Source organism: Mauremys reevesii, linkage group 3, assembly GCF_016161935.1.
Source record: "Mauremys reevesii isolate NIE-2019 linkage group 3, ASM1616193v1, whole genome shotgun sequence".
NCBI classification, from domain to species: Eukaryota; Metazoa; Chordata; order Testudines; family Geoemydidae; genus Mauremys; species Mauremys reevesii.
Genome location: NC_052625.1, coordinates 78,927,721 through 78,944,582, shown reverse-complemented (window position 1 = coordinate 78,944,582; position 16,862 = coordinate 78,927,721). Strand labels below are relative to the sequence as shown.

At 45.1% G+C, this 16,862-nt stretch overlaps 2 protein-coding genes across 3 annotated transcripts in view; one reads left to right on the top strand and one right to left on the bottom strand.

Moving 5' to 3' along the window:
* TARBP1 (TAR (HIV-1) RNA binding protein 1) overlaps positions 1-13,204 on the bottom strand; it is a 101,379-nt gene extending 88,175 nt beyond the window's left edge. The window contains exons 1-4 of one of the 2 annotated variants that reach the window (XM_039532625.1): positions 12,307-13,204; positions 10,584-10,681; positions 8,697-8,763; positions 1,320-1,468 (exon numbers count right to left, since the gene is read on the bottom strand). In XM_039532625.1, the coding sequence (XP_039388559.1) occupies positions 1,320-1,468; positions 8,697-8,763; positions 10,584-10,681; positions 12,307-13,183 (1,191 nt within the window). In that variant the 5' untranslated portion in view covers positions 13,184-13,204. Of the gene's footprint in view, positions 1-1,319; positions 1,487-8,696; positions 8,764-10,583; positions 10,682-12,129; positions 12,267-12,306 lie in introns of those variants that run through there. The other variant, XM_039532626.1, reaches the window with a different exon arrangement.
* Positions 13,205-15,008: 1,804 nt separating this feature from the next.
* LOC120402156 lies at positions 15,009-16,382 on the top strand. Its single transcript, XM_039532588.1, has 2 exons — positions 15,009-15,241; positions 15,909-16,382. The coding sequence occupies exons 1-2, from the start codon at positions 15,010-15,012 to the stop codon at positions 16,349-16,351; spliced, it is 675 nt and encodes a 224-aa protein (XP_039388522.1). The 5' UTR covers position 15,009; the 3' UTR covers positions 16,352-16,382.
* Positions 16,383-16,862: the final 480 nt, after the last annotated feature.

The window sequence follows — 16,862 nt, the reverse complement described above, 5'->3', positions numbered from 1 at the left end:
CACAACCCCCCTACTATCACCTTGCGACACCCTCCCACATACACACAACCCTCTTTTGGGTTGGGACCCCCATGGTTATAATACCGTGACAATTCAGATTTAAATATCTGAAACCATGAAATTTATTATTTTTTAAATCTATGACAGTGAAATTGGCCAAAATGAACCATGAATTTGGTAGGACACTATTCATAAGTAACCTTTAAGAGTACTATAATTGAAAAAGAAAAAAAAACATTTTTCACTTTGTACATTTCACAGCACTTGGTGTATAGTCAGTTCCTCTACTACAATCCCCTACAATCTATTTTCCATTTGGGTCTGTTTTTCATAAAACAAAAAGGAAGAAAACTATTTTTTTACAAAATAAAAAAAAAAATAGGACCATAACACTGACAGGAGTACTCAGAGAGATATATTGTAATTGTAGCTATTTTTAACCTTTTTTAAGCTGACTATAAATCAAGTTGGTGTCACTTTAATGAGAAACTGACTTTAACTGTATAAATCAGAAATTTTGGCTTTTGAGCTACCTGCAAGCTATTTCTTGGAAGTGGGGCTGGATAGAGTACAGAATAGATCATTTGTACCTTGCGAGATGTAAGCGAACTACTAGATCTATGCAAATGCAATATGCTATTACAACAGTAAAACTGAGAGTGTAGTTTTAATAGCTATAACATTTCTTTATTATATAGTAAGACAGACTTTTTTCATAATTTATTTAAGAGATATGGTAAAAAAAATCATTATTCAACAATCTCTAGGGATATCAGAACCTTCCCACAATAAGAGGGGATAACCATCAGGCTTCAAAGTCTGTCCTTAGAATAGCGAAACGCTGAGCATGGACTTCAAAACCTCCTCAGTAATCTCCTTCATGGCCAGATGGTTCTGCCGAACTGAGGTGATCAACAGCTCCAGTTCTGAAAAAGCTGAGGAGCTCTACAGAACTGGAACATCAGCAACCCTCAGGGAGAAAGAGATCATATCCAACCTTCATATAAAAAGAGTCCCAGTTAACTGGGATTCAACTAATTAAGGCTAGACTGCACTGGTCCCTGAAATAAGGATTTGTGGCTAAATGACAAGGAATACTGCAATAGGCACTCTTTCTTTGACCAACGTAATCTTAGCCCTGAGATCACTTCTAAATAATGTCATTACTATTGATATGGCTAAATTTGATATGGTTTTATAGAATTTGTCTAACAACTCCTCATGATTTAGGTAATCAATTTAGGAAATGTTTCAGAATAAAATATCTATTTATCCTGGAAAATAGTTGGGAGAGAGGTTGGTTAGGGGAACGCTCTTACCTCTGAAAATCCTGGTGAATTTGGAAGACGTTTTGTTTCATAAATCTCTAGAAACTGAGCAACACCTTCCCTTGTCAAAGTTTTGTTTTCACTCTCAAACATCCTTTTGTAAATGCACATATGCCATGATGGGTGAAACAACCAACAACCTGGTACAAAGATGACAACTTTAACTGGTGTCAAATGATAGTGACAGCAACATGTAATCTGTCTAGTAGTAAATTTTAAAAAAGTGTATCAAACTAAAGCGTAAAATATCAAAGGTATCATGACATGATGGTTAGCCATTACAAAACACTATTTAGAAAGATGTTATACAGGTAGCTATTAATCTGGTGTCTAAAATGTGCTTTTCTCTAAAAACACAATATAAACATTTATTAACATAGCTTTAAAAACTTACCCAATGCTTTCTAGCCTAAAGACTAAAACTAATAGCAAGAGTGAAAAATACTTGTTTCCTTTTCCCCTCCAAGCCACTCCCTCTATAATTCAAAGCAATAAACAGCTATCTACTGTATTTACTTGTGACAAACTGTCAATCAACTATCTATTTAACAGATTACAATTTAACTTACTACTCAATTTATTTTGGTTAGATCTTTTTTCCCTTCTCAGATTCACTCCATCATGGTGTATCTTTCCCAGTGTTGTCTCTGGTATCCAGTTCCTTCCTCTCCTTTGTCTACTGCAACGTTGCCCAGGCAGCCTGGCTCAGAACCTTCCTCCCCAGCATGTGAGCCAGGGACAAAGGAACTTAAAACTGGCTTCAGTGGTTCATATTCCTGGCTCCCTGGGCCACGGCTGTTGCATTGTTCTCCTGGCATTCTAGATGGCCATCTTATTCTCTGGCTTCCGCTGCTATCTGGCTATCTTAAGCAAAAGCAAAGCCAGTGGAAATGGGCCTATTTGTAAGGTGGGAGGGATGAGAATTAAAGGAATTTCATGGTGATAGAATAAGTAACTTTGCTGCAGGTACTGGTCTAAACAGCACTGACTGTCAGCACTGAAATCAACGGCACCGGTAGGTCATGTCTCACTTCAGACGTAGCAGGGGGAGTTTAGCCATAGTTCTCACTCTGACCTTGGTACCGTAGGACTCATGAGATGATGTGTGCGAGGAGTGACGATGACCCGAGTCTCGAGTGCTTGAGCAGCCCCTTCTTGGGTCTTGATTCAAGTTTTTATTCCAAAGAACAAACAGTCTTTGAAACCTTGTGAGAAGATCCTAGTGAACGTGACATCTCTTCTCCTCATGCAATCTAGAAATCTTTGAATCCTTGTCAGGGGAAGCAGATGCAGAGCTTCAGGGGCAGCAGATGCAGAGCTTCAGGGGCACTTCTAGTCAGTATATACTCAGCTCTGCCAACTTCTGTATGCACTAGATCAGGGGCTGGATGCATTGACTGTTCAATAAAGTAGTCCCTCAAACACACCTCCTGTTATTTCTGTCATCTTCTTGAATGACTTGCAGATGCTACATTTCTCTCTCACATGCCTAATATGAGGCGTCTGATGTAAGCATTGCTCACTTGTGGGCACAATAGCCCTGCAGGAAGGACAATGCTTGAAGGCCAGGGAGTTCTGCATTTCAAAGCTAATGCTGGAGGCTTTGATCAAAATATCAAAGGAAAGTCCCATCCAGAATGAAAGAATAATTAAAACTAGTAAGCGATCTACTAACACTACTCTAGTTACACTAACATTTACAAGATAGTAAATGATAAACATGTGAGAGAGAAAGGGCCATTGGCACCAGACCCACAGGGAGCTCCAACTCCTAGCCACAGGCAATTCAGTCTGAGAGCAGGAATAATTCTATGGGTAAGTTAATGACAGAAAGGTAAAGGAGGTGTCACTTGATTCATAAAAATCTACAGAATCATCATTTCAGTGGTGTCACCCTGTGTATCATGACAGGGAAGATTTGCTACTCTGCCAGCTCCAGGTTCTCCGATTGGTGGAAATTTTACTAGTACAATGTCATCAGAAACTGATAGAATTGGGTATGCTTTGAAAGCCCTTTTTCCCCCACAAACACAATGGTACCAAACACGACAAACTTAGAACAATTATGTAGATATATATTCAAGAAAATGTTTAAAACAATCAACTTTTTTTTAATTGTACTTTAGCACAAGCATGTCAAAAATGCAGCCATCACAAAATTAAATTGTGGCTCTCAACTGACAGTACTGAGTTATCAGTTAATGCTCATAAAATGATAGCTAATTCCAATATGATCAGCCTTTAACTTGGCACTACACGAGGTGCCAGAATGAATGACCTGTGTATAAATCCTGCCAATCATAGCACCTAGCCCCACTGATTGCTCAGTTCATTTAACATTCCTTATGCAGCTGGAACACATGAACAAATATATCTGCAGAATTGAATCAAAATGTGTCATGGGCCTGTTCGACAGGAGAAGACTAAACGAGAGAAGATATGAGCAATCAGAAGGCACAAAATCAAGATGTTGGGAACAAAATTAATCAAGAAACCCAAGGCATGCAGAGAAAAAAATGCTTGAACTGCCTATGCATTAACAGTAGCAGTTCAAGTAACTAACAGAATTGGAATTGCTCGTTTATGAACATAAATTTGATCTAACTGGTATTGCTGAAACCTAGTGGGATGATTCAAATGTTATAACCGATTTAGGAAGGACTGAGTGGGCAAAAGAGGAGAGAGGGAATGGCACTCTACATCAAATATGGCTTTACCTGTCTCAGAGTCACTGATAACTCAGAAGAAAATGATCTTGAATGCTTATGGATCAATAACCTCACAGATAAAGCACAAGATAAATGATCAGACACACAGATCAACACAATTTGTTGGAGAAGAGCCAATATGGCTTTTGTAAAGAGAAATCCTGCCTCACCAATCTATAAGAATTATTTGAGGACAATCAACAAACATGTGGACAAAGGTGATCCAATGGATATAGTGTACTTGGACTTTCAGAAAGCTTTTGACAAGGTCCCTCACCAAAGGCTCTTAAGCAAACAAAGCAGTCATTGGATAAGAGGGAAGGTCCTCTCATGGATCAGTAACTAGTTAAAAGATAAAAAACAAAGGGTAGGTATAAATGGTCAGTTTTCAAAATGGAGAGAGGTAAAATAGTGGTGTCCCCCAGGGAACTGTATTGGGACCAGTGTTGTTCAACATATTCATAAACGATCGGGAAAAAGGGGTAACCAGTGAGGTAGCAAAATTTGCAGACAATTCAAAATTACTCAAAATAATTACTCGGTCATTATCCCATTATCCCATTCGTTTATAAGCCAACCCCCCAAAATGGATAGGTAAAAACAGCAAAAACCATATGACCTTTCATAAGCCGACCCCATATTTCAGGGGTTGGAAAACTTTGGCTCCCGGCCCATCAGGGTAAGCCGCTGGTGGGTTGGGATGTTTTGTTTACCTGGAGCGTCTGTAGGCATGGAGCCCCTCAGCTCCCTGTGGCCGCGGTTCACCATTCCCAGCCAATGAGAGCTGCGGGAAGTGGCGCCACTTCCCGCAGTTCCTATTGTCTGGGAATGGCGAACTGTGGCCACAGGGAGCTGAGGGGCTCCATGCCTACAGATGCTCCAGGTAAACAAAACAACAATGTATTAGCTATTCAATTAAATGATTCCATTGAGTTTAAAATCATCAAATTTTGGTGTAGACCCGTTTATAAGACGACACCCACTCTATGATGCATCACTTTTTAACCAAAAATATTTGGCTTATAAACGAGTATATATGGTAAGTCCAAAGCAGACTGCAAACAGTTACCAAGGGACCTCACAAAGCTGGGTGACTGGGCAACAAAATGGCAGATGAAATTCAGTGTTGATATTTGCAGAGTAATGCACATTGGAAAACATAATCCCATCTATACATAAAAATGATGGGGTCTAAATTACTGTTACCACTCAAGAAAGATCTTGGAGACACTGTGGATAGTTCTCTGAAAATATCCACCGAATGTGCAGTGGTAGTCAAAAAAAGCTAACAGAATGTTAGGAACCATTAGGAAAGGGATAAATAAAAAGACAGAAAATATCAATGCCATTACATAAATCCATGGTATGCCCACACTTTGAATACAGCACACAGTTCTGGTTGCCCCATCTCAAAAATATATATTAGAATTGGAAAAGGTACAAAGAAGGGCAACAAAAAATATTAAGGATATGAAACAGCTTCCATATGAGGAGAGATTAAAAAGACTGGGACTTTTCATCTTGGAAAAGAGACAAGTAAGGGGGATATGATAGAGATCTATAAAAACATGAATGGTGTGAAGAAAATGAATAAGGAAGTGTTATTTACTCCTTCACATAACACAATGACCAGGCATCACCCAATGAAATTAAAAGGCATCAGGTTTAGAACTAACAAAATAAAGTACTTATTCACACAATACAGTCAATCTGTGGAACTCGTTGCCAGGGGATGTTGTGAAGGCCATGTCACAATCAATAAGCTACTTGTCGCATGAAGGACAAGTTAACTGCATACTTTGCACGGGAAATGCTACAACAGGCAAAAAACTGCTCGAAGAATTTTGTCATCAAATGAAATAACAAAGCTGTTGAAACACCACTGAACAGTGTGGAGTTTCTTCATTAAAAGACACTAAAATCATCTTGCATCAATGCCTAGAGAGTTGCAACTAAACTCCAGATTTTTGCACAAGACTCTACCCAAGACTTCCACAAGATTCTGTTTGTGCCTTCTGCTAGGGATCAGGATTGCTGTATAATCCTCAGAAACATGTCCCTATCATTCAAAGCATTAAAAGCCGCTGCACTGCCAGGTGTCCACACCCATTTAGGATGTGACACTACTGGAAGGCTGGCATGAAAAACCAACTCATCTTACTGGAAAGCATCTGATTCAGCCTCCGAAAAATCTCCCCTCACTCTGAAGGGGCTCAGAATGGCTGAGACAGTCATAAATGCACTGAAGGTGTTCATAACATGTGTTTACCATTTGAAAACCAACATTATAACAGTTGCAGAGATACAATGGTGGGTGTTTTCCATGAAACTGACAAACAAAGAAAAATTGCCGGGGATAAGGGATGCATTTATTCTTGCTATCAAGAAGGCAAGAAATGGAATGGTTCTGGGATGATCAAGCACATCCAAAGCAATCCTCCCCTATCAGGCATCGATAGGTCTTGGAGAACAGACTGATCACACCAGTTATGTGTGAAATATCATGCGCTCCCAAATCAATCCTTCAGCTAATCAAATGCTTGTCTGCAAAGACCAGATGTTACAAATTTATGGCCAGCAGCCTGCCCTGAATGAAGATGTATGAGCATGGCGCAAACAATAACAGTGTTACAACATAGATTCAGGGACTGGTCGGGACCTCGAGAGGTCATCGAGTCCAGTCCCCTGCCCTCATGGCAGGACCAAATACTGTCTAGACCATCCCTGATAGACATTTATCTAACCTACTCTTAAATATTTCCAGAGATGGAGATTTCACAACCTCCCCAGGCAATTTATTCCAGTGTTTAACCACCATGACAGTTAGGAATTTTTTCCTAATGGCCAACCTAAACCCTTGCTGCAGTTTAAGCCCACTGCTTCTTGTTCTATCCTTAGAGGCTAAGATGAACAAGTTTTCTCCCTCCTCCTTATGACACCCGTTTAGATACCTGAAAACTGCTATCATGTCCCTGCTCCGTCTTCTTTTTTCCAAACTAAACAAACCCAATTCTTTCAGCCTTCCTTATAGGTCATGTTCTCTAGACCTTTAATCATTCTTGTTGCTCTTCTCTGGACCCTACCCAATTTCTCCACATCTTTCTTGAAATGCAGTGCCCAGAACTGGACACAATACTCCAGTTGAGGCCTAACCAGCACAGAGTAGAGCAGAAGAATGACTTATTATGTCTTGCTCACAACATACCTGTTAATGCATCCCAGAATCATGTTTGCTTTTTTTTGCAAGCATCACACTATTGACTCATATTTAGCTTGTGGTCCACTATAACCCCTAGATCCCTTTCTGCCGTACTCCTTCCTAGACAGTCTCTTCCCATTCTCTATGTGTGAAACTGATTGTTCCTTCCTAAGTGGAGCACTTTGCATTTGTCCTTATTAAACTTCATCCTGTTTACCTCAGACCATTTCTCCAATTTGTCCAGATCATTTTGAATTATGACCCTATCTTATAAAGCAGTTGCAATCCCTCCCAGTTAGGTATCATCTGCAAACTTAATAAGTGTACTTTCTAAGCCAATATCTAAGTCGTTGATGAAGAAGATATTGACCAGAGCAAGTCCCAAAACAGACCCCCACTTGTTATACCTTTCCAGCAGGATTGGGAACCATTAATAACTACTCTCTGAGTATGGTCATCCAGCCAGTTATGCACCCACCTTATAGTAGCCCCATCTAAGTTGTATTTGCCTAGTTTATTGATAGGAATATCATGCGAGACTGTATCAAATGCCTTACTAAAGTCTAGGTATACCACATCCACTGCTTCTCCCTCATCCACAAGGCTCGTTATCCTATCAAAGAAGGCTATCAGTCTACATAATGTCTAGCACTGATGACGACTTTGATGAATAAATGTTTCCAGTCCTACATGTCAAGGTTAACTTCCCTAGGATTACCAAAGATCAAAGTCTTTTTCATGTACACAATGCATACCTGTGTTGAAGTATAATTTAAAAAGTTGATTTTTAAAACATTTTCATGAATATATGTCTACATAATTGTTCTGGTTCTGTAATGCTTGGTGCTTTGTATTCATGGGAGAAAGGGCTTTTAAATGACACTCAACTCAGTCCATTTCAGACAACATTGTATTAGCAAAATTTCCAACAACCAGAGGACCTGAAGCTGGCATCAAGTCCACCCACCACAATGCAGAGGGTGACACCACTGCAATGATGATTCTGTAGATTTTTATGAATCAAATGACACCTCCTCCCTTGCCTTTCTATCACTAACTTGCCAACAGAATGAGATTTTACTGCATTATGCTCCAAGATACCATAATAAGAAGGAACTGAAGTGGAGTGATTTCACCCTTTATACCCTCAACTGGAGGCACCAGGAAGCTCATGAAAACTCTCTGACTCAAGTGCACTCAACACACACATACACAAAGCTAAGTGAAACAGACATGAGTACTCAAAGAAGAATTAGGTTCTTGCCGCGAAATTAGATTCCATCTTACTTAGGAGCACAGTGGACCCTGACCAAGTATGTTTGGTGGATAGTCTATAAATCAATATGGAAAGCAACTCTGGATAGGACATACATCTAGCTAAAAGATAGTTGTTTCAATGGTAAGGAAAAAACATTACCATACAAATGAAAATAAAATAATGTCTGAAAATAATTATCTTACCTTTTTTTGATAATGCATATTCATACAAACTGTTCAACTTTGGTAAGACTGGCTTTATAACATGTATCTGAAATTCAAAAGCAGATTTTATGTAATTAATTTAGTTCAACACTCAAACCAAAAAGTTGGTATCATAGCTATTCTTATGGGTTAGAATTTGCTCTCAGTTACACTAGTATAAAACTCGAGCAACTTTATTTAAATTAAGAGTTACTCTGAATACCACAGTACCTTTTGTAATTAATCCTAGGATCTAGTGCATGGTACTTGAAGTTAGTTTACAGATTTCTTATTGAACTGCCTTCCCTGTCATGCTGTTCTATCACACCAAGCACTGCACTTACCCATCAGCAATTGACATATTCATTCATGATTGAAAACAACTTGTAGATTTTCAATTCAGTAAAATAGCACAATATATTTACTAAAATTTGAAGTTTTAGTTAGCAAGAAAATTGTAGGAGTTATTTCTCTCAGTAAAGGCTATCTGTTGATACATTTCATTTTAGATAGTGAAGAAGTGCAAATGGTTGGACTGCAGGTGATGGATAGGACCCTACCAAATTGACAGCCATGAAAAACATGTCATGGGCCATGAAATCAGTCCTCCCCCAAGAAATTTAGCTATTGGAGGGACCAGAGATAGGTGGGGCTGGGGGCTCCTACCGTCCACCAGGCTCCAGCTGGCTGGGGAGGGATGGGATTTCCTCTTCCCCTGCCCCTGCACAGCCACTTTCGAGGGGAGATCAGACCCACCTCTGGATACCTCTCCTTATTGCAGGAAGCTCCCTGGCTGCTGCCAGCTCCAAAGGCTCCCAGCAGCCTGGGGGAGATCAGACCCACCTCCATCTCCGGGAATCTCCTCTGGCTGCAGGAAGCTCCGCAGCTGCTGCCTTCTCAGCCCAGCTCCAAAGGCAGCACAGAAGAGAGGAAGGCAATCCCACGACCCCCCTTCATCAACTTTGTGATCCCCCATAACCTCTTTTTGGGTCAGGACCCCCATGGTTACAACACCATGAAATTACAGGTGTAAATATCTGAAAACGTGAATTAACCAATTTTAAAACCTTCCGGCCATGAAATTGAACAAAATGAACCCTGAATTTGGTAGGGTCCTACTGACAGGCTTTACAGACCCCACACTATGGGTAAAAGGAGTAGTGAAACAGTATTGTGCCCAGAAGGCCCCACCTCTCAGCAGCTGCCAGGCATGTTCCCTATGGAGGATCTGCTTAAACGGGAAGCTCTGGCAGTCAGCAGGGGGAAGAGTGAAGGGGAGACTGGCTGCAAGAAGGCAAATAGAGGATAGTTGCTAAAGCAGAGCAATATATAGGGGGAAGACTGGGACTGTGAGTAAGACATGGCCAGGAGACTGGGGTCTTGCCCCCTCTTCTCTCTGACCCGAGGGAACAAGTGGACTCTGGGAGTGAGCTGGAAATCTCCCCCTGCAGCTGGAGCTCTGAATTACTGAGACTGTGCAAGGACGGGAAACTGAATGCAATAACGAAATCTGATTTTCATCATCAGCTAAGTGACTTACCCAAAGTCTTTCAGCAAACTCAAATCAGGTCTCCCAACTGCAATCCTCTGCTCTACCCACTAGATTTACTGTTGTCTCAAAGGAGTTATGATGGGGTTTCTAACTCCAAAAAAATTCAATCACACTAATTTATAAAAGCTATATGTTAAATGTTTTGCATATGAAAACCAAAAAGTCTAAGGCAAAAGACTTATAAAGCTGTAACAGGCTATTTAAACATGCTTGTTAAAGCAAGATTACTAGTTTGTGATATCTGAACAAAATGTGTGATTGACAGTACTGTTCAGCATCTGAACATATAATCAAAAATACTTGACATGTTATACACAAACTTAAAGTACACTTACCTGATTTCCTTCCAGAGTCTCCATTATTAAAATGTAATTTTCCCAAAATTGCAAAAGTTTGTCATTCTTCTCCACAGACCACCAGAAAAGACTTGGTTCTAATTGAAAATATTAAATTGTTTAAATTACAAAGATAATTCTGCTCCTATTCTTCAAGCAAAAAGTTATATAATGCTGTCTCCAGCCTGAGTTATCACCACCAAAAAGTGATAACACAGGACTTGATCCTAGTCTTTTCACTCCTACTAATATCAACAGTTTTGCCTCAACAAGGGCTGAAAAAAAATCAAATTTTGCAATCTACTGAATTTTAACAGCAATTTCCCATGTAGCTGAAGTGAAAATATATGAACATTCACAGATTTTTCTGATAAACCCATTTAAGATTAGATAGAAAACTGACAATGCTAGTCACCTGTCAGAATTTGCTATTCTTTCCAGATCTCACCACTTGTTTTTCCAATAATAGTAACTCATATTTTGTTACCTGCTGTATAAATGGTAAACTGACATGAAAGTGACACTTCTCGGAATCTGCTAGCAACAGCAGAAGTAAAGACATTGAGTGTTTTATCATTTTGTGGGGATTTTGGATTGCAGATTTTATTTTTTAATTAATATTTTGCACTCACTTAAGTAGCTTGCCAACAATTACACAGGAAGCCCAAGAAAACAGAACCATGTTATACTCTTGCCATGTGCTTTTAATGACAGTGCAACAATCTTGAAAGTTTCAAATATCTGAGACTTTAAATATTTGAAACTGTTACGGGAGAATCTTGCTCCTACCTCTTAAACACCAAGTGCTAAATTATGCTTTGCTGAGTGGGTGAGGCATGAGCAGGGCCAGCAACCCTTCCCCATGCCATTTCAAGACAGCCCTCAATGGCCAGGCTTCCAGCACTGGGGAATAGAAGGGGGAACCAGCTCGTACAATTGCCAACCCTAGCAGCCCTACAGTGCATATTTCAAGATACACTGTTCCCAGTGATCCCCCAGACTTCTGAGTTGTCTTCCATAATAGCCTACAAAACTGACCAGTCATCATGTGAAGGGCGTTGGCATGAAAGTATTCTGCAAAACGAAGGATTGTCTGATAAGCTACAAAGTGGGTCAAAATTTGGAATGCACCTTTGCCCACTGTCTACCTCCAGCTTTACTTAAGCCTCCATCAGTGGTTCATTAGAAAGGTGCTTAGTTTCCTTGGATATTTAGGCAGGGCCCAGGGCTTGTCTGCTGATTTTTACCAAGTCTGAAATGAGGTTGTAACATGGTGAACTCCATGAACAGTTTGTTTCCATACTTTATGGTTAACACATGCTTCTGAGCCATGTAACTGCAGAGTTTCAACTCAGCTCATAAGCAGTTGTAACAAATGCCAGGGTGTAAGCAGACCCTAACACCATTTGTGTGTGTGTGTACTGGTTAACCGAATTTGCCTATCTTCCTACCTCCCAGTGCCCAGTACAAGCGGACAGAAATACAATAATCACCAACAACTCTGCAGGGTACCTATGGAACAACTATCATCTTGGTACCCACGCACCGGCAGAACAGGCTGGCTGTGCAGATTGCCCCACAATGCAGTAATGCACACATGGCCGAGCAGGGTGGCAGGCCGACTACGCTGTGTGTGAGTCGCTGCTGTGTGGCTATGCCCGGCGGGGTTAGCCAGGGCAGTCGGCCGGGGCTGCCCCCCGACTGACGGACGCGGGCTATGTACCGTCTCCATTGTCCGGGGGGCAGGTGCAGTCCGTGCGCAGCTGATCGGACACCTCCACCGCTCGCTTCAGCAGGTAGCGGGCTCGTTTCCGGCACAGCCCGTCCCCGTCGGTGAGTCCCGCCTGCACCACTCGCCAGAAGCCCCCGCAGAGCCGGGCGTCCAGAGCCGGGCCCTCCCCGCCGCCATCTCCCTCCAGGCCGGGGAACAGCCGGTCGGCCAGGGCCGTCAGGGCCAGCAAGGTCCGGCTCACCCGCCCCTCCTCCCCGCGCCCCGGCAGCAGCCCCGCCCAGACCCGCCCCAGGGCGGTGCGGTTACGGCCCAGCGCGGGCAGCAGCCGCCCGGCCACCAGCGCCGCCGCCGCCTCCTCCCCGGCCTCGCGCCCGCCCGCCCGCACGAGCGCCAGCGCCGCGTCCACCGCCCGCTCCAGCAAGGCCGGCTCCTGCAGGTCGGGGGCCACGGCCACCAGCGCCTCCACCGCCGCCTCGGCGCCCAGCCCGGCCCCCGGCGGCTCGGCCCGCAGCGCCGCCAGCGCCTCCCCGGCCAGCCGCGCCGCCAGCTGGGGCCCGCAGAGCCGGGCGCAGAGCCGCAGCGCCCCGCAGGCGGCTCTCACCAGGCGGCGCCGCTCCGGGCCGGCCGCTCCCCCGCCGCCGCGCAGCAGGGGCCAGCAGCGCCCCAGCGCCACCTCCCAGGCCGCCCGCCGCAGCGCCTCCCCCCCGGCCCCGCCAGCCTCCAGCCACTGCAGCAGGAAGCGGAGGGTCTCCACGCGCTCCACGGAGAGCGGGGCGGCCCCATCCCCGCCGCACACCGCCCGCAGCAGCGCGCAGGGGTCCGGGCTCTGCGCGAGGCCCAGCAGCGCGTCCGCCAGCACCAGCTCCATGGGAAAGGGGGGGCGGGGGCTCCGCGAGGGGAAGGGAGCGCGCGCGAGTTCAACCGACCGACCGGCCGCGCGACCTAACTGTCACCGCCTCCGTCCTCCGCTGCCCCGCCCCTTCCCCCAGCAGCCTTTGCGCCAAGGGGGGGGGGCGCGCCTGATGGTGTCTAAAGTCGGGGGTGTCTCGTCCCAGTGTGGGAAGAGCCGGGTGGTCACAACCCTTTTGCCACCTCTCGTGTTTACACCCCCTGTCTTAGCCAAACTATATGCAGTTAAATTTTCTGCAGCTCATGGACTTGTTATTACAGTGATTTCTGCAGGTCTGCTCTGATTGGAGTGACTTTGCCAGTAGTCAGTGATATTAACCCAAATTGGAGAAGGATTATGGGCAAAATTACATGAACTGGAAGGCTATTATGCATCCCGGAGACCCTCATTTCATGCAGTTATCAAAAATATATAAATATGCTACCAGCGTGTCATTAGGGTGACCAGATGTCCGGATTTTATAGGGACAGTCCTGATATTTGGGGCTTTTTCTTATATAGGCTCCTATTATCCCCCACCTCCTGTCCTGATTTTTCAGACTTGCTGTCCGGTCACCCTATGTGTCATTATTGAGTTTAGCTGCTGCCCTGGATTAATAAAGTGGGAATAGTCCAAAAGGGATTACAAAATTCAGAAATAAAAAAGTGAAGTATTGATGGTGTTTTGGGTCCAACAGAAACTTGTCCTCTCATGAAAAGGTATTTCCATGTGGTGCTCTTGTAGGCTCATCATAACACCCTTCCACCAGGGCCGACAAGAGGTGGGGGAGCCGGTACAAATTACCGGGGCCCGGCGGTCTGGAAGGGGGCCCAGGGCTCAGCTTCCCCAGCTTCGTCAGCCCTGTTTTGCCGGTCCGCCCTTGCTGGGGGGCCCAAAAAAAATTTTCACTGAGGCCCGAACCTGCTCTCGGCGGCCCTGCCCCGCCCCAAGCTCTATGCACAGTTTCCCCTCCTCCATTCACGTGAGATGGGGCCTCAGATGCCTCTGCAGACACCATCCTTTCCCCTTGAGGCTTCTCTGCATGGTCTCAGATCCCTGGGGGAGGGAGTGCACAGCATCTCCCCACCCAGCCCTCCTATGATTCCTTGAAGAAGAGAAGAGGCATACAGCCTTAGGGCTTGGCTACACTTGCGAGTTAGTGCGCAATAAAAGAGCCCTGTGTGCACTAGCTCACTCCCCGTCCACACTGGCAAGGCATGTAGAGCACTCCTGGTACTCCACCTCAGTGAGTGGAATAATGTTTGCTGCGCCCCGCTGGAGCACCGCAGCACCAATGTGGACAACCTGTCCTGTTAATGCGCTCTGATCGGCCTCCAGAAGTGTCCCACAATGCCTGTTCTAGCCACTCTGGTCATCAGTTTGAACTCTACTGCCCTGCCCTCAGGTGACCAACCATCAGATCCACCCTTTAAATTCTCTGGGAATTTTGAAAATCCCCTTCCTGTTTGCTCAGCCAGGCGTGGAGTGCTCTCAGCGAAGCTTTCCAGGTGACCATGCCTCCACGCACCAGGCGATCCCAAGTATGGAGCAATGGCAAGGTATTGGACATCATCAGTGTTTGGGGGGAGGAAGCTGTCCAGTCCCAGCTACGCTCCAGCTGTAGGAATTACAATACCTTTGGGCAGATATCAAGGGACATAATGGAAAGGGGCCATGATCGGGATGCTCTGCAGTGCAGGATTAAAGTGAAGGAGCTGCGGAATGCCTACTGCAAAGCCCGCGAGACAAACGATCACTCCGGTGCTGCCCCCGCAACCTGCCATTTCTACAAAGAGCTGGATGCGATGGTTGGGGGCGACCCCACCTCCACTCCAAGTACCAGCATGGACACTTCAGAGCCCAGTTCAACAAGGCAGGAGGAGGAGGAGCAAAGCGGGAGCGAGTGTGCTGAGGTGGAGGAAGGCACCCCAGAATCCCTAGATGCATGCAGCCATAAGCTAGTCTCAAGCCAGGAGGAAGGTAGCCAGTCATGGCGGCCGGTGCTTGGGGAAGGACAAACATCAGAGGAGGTTCCCGGTAAGCAGCTTTTATTTTGGGAAGGAAGTTATTCGGGGCGGGCTCTTGGGGCGAGGAGGATTAGGGCTGGATGCATGCCTAGATGCGGAATAGGGCATTGATGTGCTTTCTCACATTGTAGTAATCGGCCTCAGTGATCTCTTCAAAGGCCTCATCCAGAACTTGGGCAATGCGTTTGTGCAGGTTTCTCTGGAGAGCCACTGTGGTCCTTGTCCCAGTAAGGCTAACTTGTCCACACCACTGTGCCATGAGGGGCGGGGGGACCACTGCTGCACACAGGCAAGCTGCATATGGGCTAGTACGGAAGCCGCATTGCAGTAGAAGACCCTCCCTTGCTTCCCAGGTCACCCTCAGCAGCGAGATATCTTCCAAGACAAAGTCCTGTGGAAAATGTGGGGACAATGTTCAGTATAGGGACCCCCTGCCACTGTTGGCTTTCCCCATGGCACAGAAACCCAGAGGACAGTATAGCCGTGAAACAATCAGTCATGCTTCACCCTGTGCTTTCTCACCATTTTGGTGCTCCCATGGGTTATATGCGCTCGCTTTGGGACGGGCAAATTATGCTATTGTGTAGACTGTGCTTGCCCTTAAGTATGGGGGAATCATTTCTCTGTCTGGTGTGAACAGTGCTGCCTCTGTTAAGTGTTGCATTTTGCCTTTACAGATGCAACCTTGAGATCTCAGCCGTCTTTGTTAACACCGGCCGAAAGACACCAAAGAATCAGAAAGAGGCCACGTAGAAGCAAGGAAGACATGTTGCATGAAGTAATGCAGCATTCAAGTAATGAAAATCAAAAAGTGCAGGAGTGGCAGGAGAGTGAAAGGAGGATCCGCCAACAGAATGAGGAGCGCCGGCACAAAAGTGCGGTCCTCTGGCAGCAAAGCACAGGATCGGCAGATAAGCATAATGGAGCTCCAAGCAGACTCCATCCAGGCACTCGTAGCCATGCAGGCAGAGCACTACTGTGTCCACCCGCCCTTGCAGCCCTTGTCCCTAAACTCTTTCTCTTGTGCCCCCATTTCACCTCCAACTCACTTTCCCCAACATCTGGGTTCTTACCACCACCAGCTGCCTCCAACACCTGTAGCTTCACCACCCAGCCCTGAAAACTACGACCCTTACCCACTGCACTCAACCCGCATCACTATGCAATATAGCCATCCTGAAGTGCAGCACTCATTGCACAGCACTCCAGACAGGACATATGCAAATCTGTGATTGTACCGTTCCCCACCCCATCCCCTTGCCCTTTCTGTTTCCCAAGCAGTTGTGTTTCTTTTTAATAAATGAATTTTCTTTACAATAAATGGATTTTTGGCTTTGAAAAACATTCTTTATTATTGCATAAAGTAAAAGATACCTTAGCCCAGGAAAAAAACAGGCACTGCAAGTCAGCATAGCAAACACAGATTCCTACTAACATTGGAACCACTGCACTTCACTCCCGTGGAGGGCACCAGATATTACGGGTGGCTTTCAGCCTCAAATTGCTCCTTTAAGGCATCCCTAATCATTGCAGCCCCGCGCTGGGCCCCTCTAATAGCCCTGCTCTCTGGCTGTTCAAATACAGGCTCCAGGTGTTGAACCTCCAAGTTCCATGCCTCAGAGAATCGTTCA